This window comes from Lepus europaeus, chromosome 19 (genome assembly GCF_033115175.1).
Source record: "Lepus europaeus isolate LE1 chromosome 19, mLepTim1.pri, whole genome shotgun sequence".
NCBI lineage: Eukaryota > Metazoa > Chordata > Mammalia > Lagomorpha > Leporidae > Lepus > Lepus europaeus.
Genome location: NC_084845.1, coordinates 6,795,724 through 6,805,366, shown reverse-complemented (window position 1 = coordinate 6,805,366; position 9,643 = coordinate 6,795,724). Strand labels below are relative to the sequence as shown.

Genomic DNA, 9,643 nt, shown 5'->3' with positions numbered 1-9,643 from the left:
ACCCATCTGAGCTCTACAACCCATGGCCGTTGGTTGCTGCATCAGGAGGTGCCCCCCACCCCCAAATCATACAGCTCAAGACCCAGCGAGAAGACTGGGTGTTGTCCAGGTCATCACCACGTAACCTAGTTCTTCCTAAAGCCCCTCCCCCTTCCGCTGGTCTCCCCCTCGCCCTCCCCCCTCCCCCCTCCACCGTCCAGAGAGGTGTGAGATCCTCCAGGCCTCATCTGTCCTCACACCTCCGTGACCAGGTGCTTCCCGGGCGGGGCCCAGAGGGGCGGCGGGAGCTCAGGCATCTCCCCATCCATCAAACCCCCATTGGCCTTGGCTTCCAGCATGTCACAGGGCTGCGTGTCCACGTGGCTGTACATCCCGGCCTCCTCGCCCTCCGTCTCCCGGTGGTAGAAGTAGCTGAAGTTGGAGACGATGACGGGCACGGGCAGGGAGATGGTGAGCACGCCGGCGATGGCACACAGCGAGCCCACGATCTTGCCGCCCACGGTGACGGGCACCATGTCTCCATAGCCGACCGTGGTCATGGTGACCACGGCCCACCAAAAGGACTCGGGGATGCTGGTGAAGTGGGTGTCCACCCGGTCTGCCTCGGCAAAGTAGACGGCGCTGGAGAAGAGGACCACGCCGATGAAGAGGAAGAAGATGAGGAGGCCCAGCTCACGCATGGAGGCCCGCAGCGTCTGGCCCAAGATCTGCAGGCCCTTGGAGTGCCGGGACAGCTTGAAGATGCGGAAGACGCGCACCAGCCGGATGACCCGCAGGATGGCCAGGGACATGGCCGGCTGCCCCACCCCCCGCTGCTGGGCCAGCTCGGTGCCCAGGGCCACGAAGTAGGGCAGGATGGCCACAAAATCGATGAGGTTCATGACGTTCTTGAAGAAGACGGCCTTGCTCGGGCAGGCCAGCAGGCGGACCAGCAGCTCGAAGGAGAACCAGCAGATGCACAGGGTCTCCACCACGAAGAAGGGGTCGCTGAAGGGCAGGCGGGGCGGACCCCCAGGCACCGGGCTGGAGCCGTTCTGCCGAGCCGGGAACTGCAGGGAGGGGAGGGCTCAGGGAGGGCGGGGGTGCCGGGCGGCTTCATTCCAGCTGCCCTCTACGGACCCCCTCCCCAGTCTCGGCCCCGAGGCCCCTGGGGACCTGGCTGTTCCACACCTCTGCCCCTTCCCTCCTGGGGATTCCCGAAATGGCGCTTCAGTGGGGTACAGCCTGTTGACTCCCCGAGTCACGGCTCCGTGGTTGATTTTCTCGAGGGGGCGGGTCCCCGTCTGGCCCCACCCCGGGTACCCCCAGCCCGGGCTATAATGGTCGCCTGAACCCCCTCCCCGGGGCGGGTGTCCCCTCTGTGGGACCCGTGTCTCCCACCGCAGCCCCCAGCCGTCCCCTGCTCGCGGCTCGCTGTCTCCTGGCCCCGGTGTCGGGGCTCCGGGTGCGCTGGCCTCGGAGCTCGCAGGGCCCCCTCCACCACACTGATTCCCGGTGTGAGGGTCCTGAACTCCTGCGCTCTGCTTGCTCTGAGCGACAAGTGCCCTCTGGGGACCGGGGTTCAAGGGTGAGAAACCTCCCTGGACCCCACCTCCAGCCCAGCCCCCTGCGGCCGGGGGACCCCGGGTGGCCCACCCCGCGCAGCCCCCGGCCTCTCCTTCCGATTGGCCAGGTGCGCCAGGACCCCGCCCACCCCGCCCAGGCCCCGCCTCCCTCCCGCCGGGCCCCGCCCCTCACCGGGCCCGCGGCGGCCAGCCCCGGGTCGTAGCGGTCGTCGCGGAAGTCGGGCAGCGTCTCGAGGCAGAAGACGACGATGGAGACGAGGATGACGAGCACGGAGACCACGGCGAGGACGCGCGCGGCCTGCGAGCTCTCGGGGAACTCGAAGAGCAGCCAGAGCTGGCGCGCGAAGGCGCGGCGGGGCAGGGGGCGCTCGGGCGGCAGCGGGCAGCCCTCGTCCTCGCGCAGGCGCGCCAGCGCCGCGGCGCCCAGCCCGTAGAAGGCCACCTCCTCCAGGAAGACGTCGAGCGGCACGTGCGCCGGCCGCCGCAGCCGCCCGCCCGACTGGTAGTAGTAGAGCACGGCGTCGAAGCTGGGCCGGTGCCGGTCGAAGAAGTACTCGCGGCGCGCGCCGTCGTAGAAGCGGCTGCGGCGCGCGGGGTCCCCGAGCAGCGTGTCCGGGAAGCGGCCCAGCGTGCGCGCCCGCGTCTCGAAGCGCAGCCCGGCCACGTTGAGCACCAGCCGCTCGCAGCAGCCGCACGGCGGCTCCATGGCGCGCGCAGCCCCGGCGACCCGTGGACGGACGTGTGGCCCCGACGCCCGGCCCGGCGCGGCCCCGCCGCCGCCGCCGCCGCCGCCACCGCCGCCGCCACCGCCACCGCCGCCGCCCCAGCCCGGTGTCCGGTGTCCGCGCGTAAAAATAGCCCGGCGGTCCGGCCAGGCCGCGGGGGAGGGGGCGCCGTGACCCCGGCGGGGCCGCGGGCGACCGGGCGCCCTCTACCGGGGCGCCCGCCCTTCCCCCCGCGCCACCTCCGCGCTGCGCCCTCGGCGGGCCGCCGGGCCCCTGTCGCCGGGACGGCCTCTGTCTCCGTGCCTGTCTCTGACTGGACGATCTCCCGCTGTTCTCGCCTCCCCCCGCCCCTGACCACCGCGCTGGGTCCCTGATTCTGCCTTGGGTCCCTGGCCACCACGTTGGATCCTTGGCTCTGCATCGGATCCCTGGCTACTGCGCTGGGTCCTGATTCTGTGTTGGGTCCCTGGCTCTGCCCTAGGTCCCTGGCTCTACCTTGAGTCCCTGACTCTGTGCTGGGTCCCTAGATCTGCCCTGGCTCTGTCCTGGGTCCCTGGCTCTACCTTGAGTCCCTGACTCTGTGCTGGGTCCCTAGATCTACGCTGGCTCTGCCCTGGGTCTCTGGCCGCTGTGTTGGGTCCCTGGCTCTGCCCTGGGTCCCTGGCTCTACCTTGAGTCCCTGACTCTGTGCTGGGTCCCTAGAGCTATGCTGGCTCTGCGCTGGGTCCTTGGCCACTGCATCCGGTCTCTGGCCGCTGTGTTGGGTCCCTGGCTCTGCCCTGGGTCTCTGGCCGCTGTGTTGGGTCCCTGGCTCTGCCCTGGGTCCCTAGATCTACGCTGGCTCTGCCCTGGGTCTCTGGCCGCTGTGTTGGGTCCCTGGCTCTGCCCTGGGTCTCTGGCCGCTGTGTTGGGTCCCTGGCTCTGCCCTGGGTCCCTAGATCAGCCCTGGCTCTGTGTTGGGTCCTTGGCCACTGCATCCGGTCTCTGGCCACCGTGTTGGTTCCCTGGCTCTGCCCTGGGTCCCTAGATCAGCCCTGGCTCTGCCCTGGGTCTCTGGCCGCTGTGTTGGGTCCCTGGCACTGCATTGGGTTCCTGGCCATTGCATTCGGTCCCTGGCTCTGTGTCAGGTCCCTGGCTCTGCTGGGGTGATGTCTCTATGTTGCTTGGGGGCCTCTGGGTCTGGTTTCTGCCAGCCTTGCTCACCTGGCCTCCCCTTCTCTCTGGGTCTCTTCTCACGCATATCTCAGCTCTTGGTGTCCCTGTCCCTGGCTGTCCCTGGGGCTCCCCTCTCTTCCCTGGGCCTCCTTCTTTGCCCGCATGGCTGAGTGACCGCCAGCACCAGTCCCAGGGCCTGACTTCGGGTCCCTGGGGGTCACACCCCCGAGTCTGGGAGACAGTCACTCCTGATTGCTCCGTAATGTCGCGCTGGCCTTGTCCTGGGGTTGCATCCACAGCAGCACCCCACGCCCTGTCCCCTCGCTGGAGTCTGTCCCGGGGTCTCCAGCTGGGTTCCTTGTGAGGATTTCGGAGAGCAAGCAGGCCTGAGCGGTCGCCCTGAGTAGGGCAGAGAGGAGGCGGGGCGTGCCAGGAACTGGGAAGATGCTGCGGGGTCACTTGGGAACCCAAGGGCACACAGGCGCTGGCTGTCCAGCCCGCAGTGTCCAGTGACACTGTGTAAAAATAGCCATTGGATGAGCTTGAGGTGTGCGAGTGTTGGGGATTGGTCACCAGGGAACGGAGTCTCGGGCGCCCCCTGCTGGGCACGTCGAGAGAGGCACCGAGCGCTATTCCTGGCTGCTGTCTCCATTTCTCTCTGGATGCTGTGTCTCACCTGGGTTTCTGTGTCCCTCTCCCCAGGTCCCTGTCCCCGCCTCCTTGCAGGCCTGTGTACAACTGCGTTATGGCCCTTGACCCTCCCTGCCCCTGGCCTCTGCCCACGGCTCCCTGTGGTCTCCGTCTCCTCTTTGCTGTCACTCCCTGTCCCTGTGGTGCAGGTCTCTGCTCGGTACAGGACAGAGTGTCCCATCAGTCAACCCAGAGCGCATCGTGGTGGGGCCTCAGCGGCCCCTCGCCCACAGCTCCTCGGTTCCGATCCAGCTTTGCACACCTCAGCCCCACCAGTTCTCATCCTTTGCCACCCCCGGACCTCCTAACACTTCCCGACAGTTCTCCTGCTCTGCCTTCCGTGAGGCTCAGGCTGCCCGTGGACACCTGTCCCCACCCCGCCCGGTGAGCTCAGGCCATTGCCGTCTGCCCAGGCTGCAGGCTGAACGGTGCAGGAACCACCCCGTGTTCTGTTGGGTCACTGCTACGTGGATGGGGAAGCCGAGCGCAGCTCCCACATCTCTGTCTCCTCATCTCCAGCCTCGCACCCTCAGCCACCCACTTCCTTTCTTTTCAGAATATTTTTTCTTTAAAGATTTTATTTATTTCTATATTTGAGAGGTGGAGTTACAGACAGAGAGAGGGAAAGACACAGGGAGGTCTTCCATCTGCTGGTTCACTCCCCAAGTAGCAGCAGTGGCTGGAGCTGAACCCATCTGAAGCCAGGAACCAGGACTGCTTCTGGGTCACCCATGTGGGTGCAGGGACTCAAGCACTTGGGCCATCTTCCACTGCTTTCCCAGGTGCATTAGCAGGGAGCTGGATCAGAAGTGGAGTGGCCAGTTGTGGTGTAGTGGGTAAAGCTACTGCCTGCAGTGCTGGCATCCCATATGGGCGCTGGTTCGAGTCCCAGCTGCTCCACTTCTGATCCAGCTCTCTGCTATGGTCTGGGAAAGCAGTAGAAGATGGCCCAAGTCCTTGGGCCCCTGCACCCATGTGGGAAACCTGGAAGAAGCTCCTGGTTCCTGGCTTCAGATTGGCACAGCTCCGGCTGTTGCGGCCATTTGGGGAGTGAACCAGCCCAGCGGATGGAAGACCTCTCTCTCTCTCCCTCCCTCTCTGAAATTCTGCCTTTCAAATAAATAAATCAATCTTCAAAAAATATCTTTATGTTTATGTTACTTACAAGGCAGTGAGAGAGAGAGTCCTTCCATCCGCTGGTTCACTCCCCAGATGTCCACAGCAGCCGGGGGTGGGCCAGGCTGGAGCCAGGAGCTGCAGATTCAGCCCAGGTCTCCCACATGGGCGGCTGGGTCCTGAGTGCTTGAGCCGTCATCCGCTGCCATGCAGGATGCACACAGCAGGAAGTTGGATCGGAAGCAGTGGGGCCGGGACTTGAACCAGGGGCCCTGATGTGGGATGCAGGCATCCCAAGAAGCGTACTAACCACGCAGCTGAACACCTTCTTGACTTGGGGAGGTGATCGTGGGTTACCTGGTGGGCCCAGTGCAATCATTGGTCTCCTGGGTACGGGATGTGAGGGTGGGCACAGGGGTCAGAGAGGAGATGGGGCACTGCTGAGCTTGAACTTGGAGGAAGGGGCTGTGAGCCGGAGCCAAGCAATGTAGTTGTCCTCGAGGCGCTGGAGAAGGCGGGGAACGGATTCCAGCTTGGAGCCTCCTGCAGAAACAGCCCTGTGGGTCCACTCTGGCTGCCAGGAACTGTAGGCTAATAACTTAATAACTTTGTGTTGTTTTCAGCCACTACGTTTGGTAACTTGTTACAATAGCAACAGGAAGCCCGAACTGCAGATACTCCCATTCTTCAGTATCATTCTCTTGATACAATAGCACTATAGCTTCTTCCCGGTCTCCCAAGTGGGTGCAGGGATCCAAGCACTTGGGCCATCTTCTGCTTTCCCAAGCGCCTCAGCAGGAGCTGGATCAGAAGTGGAGCAGCCAGGACTCGAACCAGTGCCCGTATGAGAATGCCCCCATCCGACTGCTCTGCTGGGTTCCTCCCATCTGAACCCTAGATGTTGGGGGTCTCAAGGCTCAGGCCCTTCTCCATCTTCTCTCACGTCCCAGGTGATGTCATTCACTGTGTGACTTCCAATGCCACCTCTGTTCTGACAGTCCCCACAGTTAGGCTTCCAGCCCCAAACTTTTCTGTGAGTGCCAGACTCACGCAACCCCCAAGTGCACATCTGCTGGGGCATCCCATAGGCTCCCAACCCAGCACTCCCTGCCAAGAATCCCCTCTTCTCCAAGGCTCCCTCTCAAATCAGCGGCTGCATTAATCAGCCGTGTGCTCCATCTACAAGTGGGCGAGTGAGGATTGTTATCAAGGGGAGATTAGCATCATTTCAGAATTTTCTTCAAACTTACTTCGAAATACTTCAGGGGCCAGTGCTGTGGCGTAGCAGGTAAAGCTGCCACCTGCAGTGCCGGCATCCCGTACGGGTGCTGGTTCGAGACCTGGCTGCTCCACTTCCGCTCCAGCTCTCTGCTATGGCCTGGGATAGCAGTGGAAGATGGCCCAAGTCCTTGGGCCCCTGCACCCGCGTGGGAGACCCGGAAGAAGCTCCTGACTCCTGGCTTCAGATCGGCACAGCTCTGCCCATTGTGGCCATTTGGGGAGTGAAACTGGTGGGTGGAAGACCTCCCTCCCTCCCTCCCTCCCTCTTCCTCTCTGTAACTCTGCCTTTCAAATAATAAATAAATTTTAAAAATACTTTAGACTTACAGAAAAGTTGCAAAAACAGTACAGAGTTCCCATATGAAGGTGCTTCCAAACCTCTGAGAAGGGGCAGGGGTCAGGATGCTGCTTGGGACACCCTCATCCCGTGTTGGGGTCCCTGGGTTCAAGTCGGGGTTGTGCTCCTAACTCCAGCTTCCTGCATCTGTACCCTGGCAGGCAGCAGGGGATACCTTAAGCATGTGTGGAAGACCCAGAGCCCTGGCTTTGGCCTGGCCAAGTTCTGGTTGTTGTGGGCATTTGGGGAGTGAACCAGTGGAAGGATCTCTGTTTCTTTGCATTTGCAATAAATTTAAAAAAGCTTTTGAGAGGAGCTGGTGTAGTTGTGCAGTGGTTAAGCCACTGCCTCGGGACCGGCATCCCGTATGAGTGCCAGGGTGGACTTACGGCTGCTCCACTTCTGATCCCGCTCCCTGCCAATGCACCTGGGAAGTGCGTGGGCCCCCTCCCTCTATGTGGGAGAGACCCAGATGGAGTTCCGGCCCCAGCTCTGGCCGCTGTGGCCGTTTGGGGAGTGGACCAGTGGATATAAGCTCACTCTCTCCTCCTGTCTTTCCCCTCCTTGTAGCTCTTCCTTTAAAGTAGATGAAAATAAAACATTTTCTAAAGATTTATTTATTTATTTGAAAGGCAGAGTTACACAGAGAGAGAAAGAGAGAGAGGTCTTCCACCCATCAGTTTCACTCCCCAATTGGCCACAACAGCTGGAGCTGTGCCGATCTGAAGCCAGGAGCCAGGAGCTTCTTCCGGGTCTCCCACACGGGTGCAGGGGCCCAAGGACTTGAGTCTTTTACTGCTTTCCCAGGCCACAGCAGAGAGCTGGATTGGAAGTGGAGCAGCTGGGACTCGAACTGGTACCCATATGGGATGCCGGCACTGCAGACAGCAGCTTTACCTGCTACGCCACAGCGCCGGCCTCACAAAGATCTTCCCAAATGGTTGCTACAGTCTGGGCTGGACCAGGCCAAGCCAGGAGCCTGGGACTCCATCCGGGTCTCCCATGTTGGGTGCCATCTGCTGCTGCCTTCCCAGGCCATTAGCGGGAACTGGATCAGCCATGGAGAAGCCTGGCCTGGAGTGGGCGCTCATACAGGATGCTGGCTGAGAAACAATGTTTCGAGCTCCACCATCAGAAAGCGAGTGGGGCCGGCGCCGCGGCTCAGTAGGCTAATCCTCTGCTGCGGCGCCGGCACACCGGGTTCTAGTCCCGGTCGGGGCACCGATCCTGTCCCGGTTGCCCCTCTTCCAGGCCAGCTCTCTGCTGTGGCCCGGGAGTGCAGTGGAGGATGGCCCAAGTGCTTGGGCCCTGCACCCCATGGGAGACCAGGAGAAGCACCTGGCTCCTGCCATTGGAACAGCGCGGTGCGCTGGCCGCAGCGCGCCAGCCGCGGCGGCCATTGGAGGGTGAACCAACGGCAAAAAGGAAGACCTTTCTCTCTGTCTCTCTCTCTCACTATCCACTCTGCCTGTCAAAAAAAAAAAAAAAAAAAGAAAAAAGAAAGAAAGAAAGCAAGTGGCCCTGACCACTGCTCGCCACCCTGCTGCTGCCCCCTTGGTCCAAGCTACCATCTTTCGCCTGGAATCTGCGGCTTCCAACCTCTCACTCTTGCCCTGTAGCCCCTTCCCTGCCCCCACCCCACCGGGAAGTGATCTCCACAAATGTAAATTCGGTTCTGTCTTTCTCCTGACCAGCACCCTTTAGTGACTCCCTATCTAATTATAAATGAAACCTGCCCCTCCTCCCTGGCACTCCTGGGAGCAGCCAAGGATTGCACTGACTGCTACCATCACTGGGTGGTGCTGCTGCCCGGATGCCTGGCACAGATCCTCCCCCGGGGCGGGGGTGGGGAGAGGCACCGCTACCCGCAGAGATGCGTGGTGGTTCGCTCCTCAAGCCAAGCTCAGCTCCTGATAACAATGTATCACCAGCCAAACTCTCTTGCTAAAAATGCTTAACCTGGGGCCGGTGCTGGCGCAGCAGGCTAAGCCACACTTGTGAGCCAGCGCCCCAGTGCCTGCTGTTCCACTTCTGATCCAGCTCCCTGACAGTGCAGTCGGCAAAGCAGCAGACGCTGGGCCGCTAACCTGGGAGTCCTGGATGGAGCGCCAGGCTCCTGACTGCGGCCTGGCCCCGCCCCAGCTGTTGTGACCATTTGGGGACCGAAACAGCCGATGCAAGAGTCTGTCTCTCTCTCTCCCCTTCTCAGTAACACTTTCAAATAAAACTTTTTTTAAAAAAGATTTATTTATTTGAAAGTCAGAGTTACATAGAGAGAGAGAGAGAGAGAGAGAGAGAGAGAGAGAGAGGTCTGCCGTCCACTGGTTCACTTCCCAAATGTGTGCGATTGGGCCAGGCTGAAGCCGGGAGCCAGAACCCCACCCAGGCCGTCTTCCTCTGCTCGGGCCCACGGGCAGGGAGCTGGCCTGGAAGCGCAGCAGCTGGGACGCCAGCCTTGCAGGGGGGCTGCCCCGGGTCCCAGCGACAGCCCCAGAAATGATTTCGGAGACCACGCACATGCAGGCTGCGTGTGCTGGTCCAGGCGACCGCACCTCCGGCCCAGCTCCTCAGCGCGCCCCGGCCCGCAGGTGTGTCCCAGCCCTGGCTGTCGTGGGCGTCTGGGGGGCGAACCAGCAGACCAAGACCGCTCTGCGTCTCTCTCCTTCCCCATAAGTAAAAATTGTGCCCCCCAAAACTGAAGCTAGTCATCTGAGTTCTGCCATAATTCCTGGGTATCAGGCAAGAGGCAACTGAGCTCCCCCTAAAGACACCAA

The 9,643-nt window shown here is 61.9% G+C and overlaps 1 protein-coding gene across 1 annotated transcript; it reads right to left on the bottom strand.

Annotated features, from left to right (window-relative positions):
* Positions 1–223: 223 nt before the first annotated feature.
* On the bottom strand, positions 224–2,711 carry KCNA7 (potassium voltage-gated channel subfamily A member 7). The gene is made up of 3 exons (XM_062175916.1): positions 2,646–2,711; positions 1,738–2,496; positions 224–1,049 (listed from the first exon to the last, which is right to left on the bottom strand). Exons 1-3 carry the CDS (start codon positions 2,709–2,711, stop codon positions 234–236), a joined length of 1,641 nt encoding a protein of 546 aa, XP_062031900.1. The 3' UTR covers positions 224–233.
* Positions 2,712–9,643: the final 6,932 nt, after the last annotated feature.

What these genes read in the sequence shown, in the direction of transcription:
- KCNA7 (XM_062175916.1), bottom strand. Translation starts at nt 2,711, where the DNA reads ATGCAGAGCCAAGGATCCAACGTGGTGGCCAGGGACCCAAGGCAGAAT. An exon ending in ATCAGGGACCCAGCGCGGTG is followed by an intron (nt 2,497 to 2,645) that starts GTCAGGGGCGGG and finishes GCGCCCCGGTAG; the next exon opens with AGGGCGCCCGGTCGCCCGCG. An exon ending in GGCTGGCCGCCGCGGGCCCG is followed by an intron (nt 1,050 to 1,737) that starts GTGAGGGGCGGG and finishes CCCTCCCTGCAG; the next exon opens with TTCCCGGCTCGGCAGAACGG.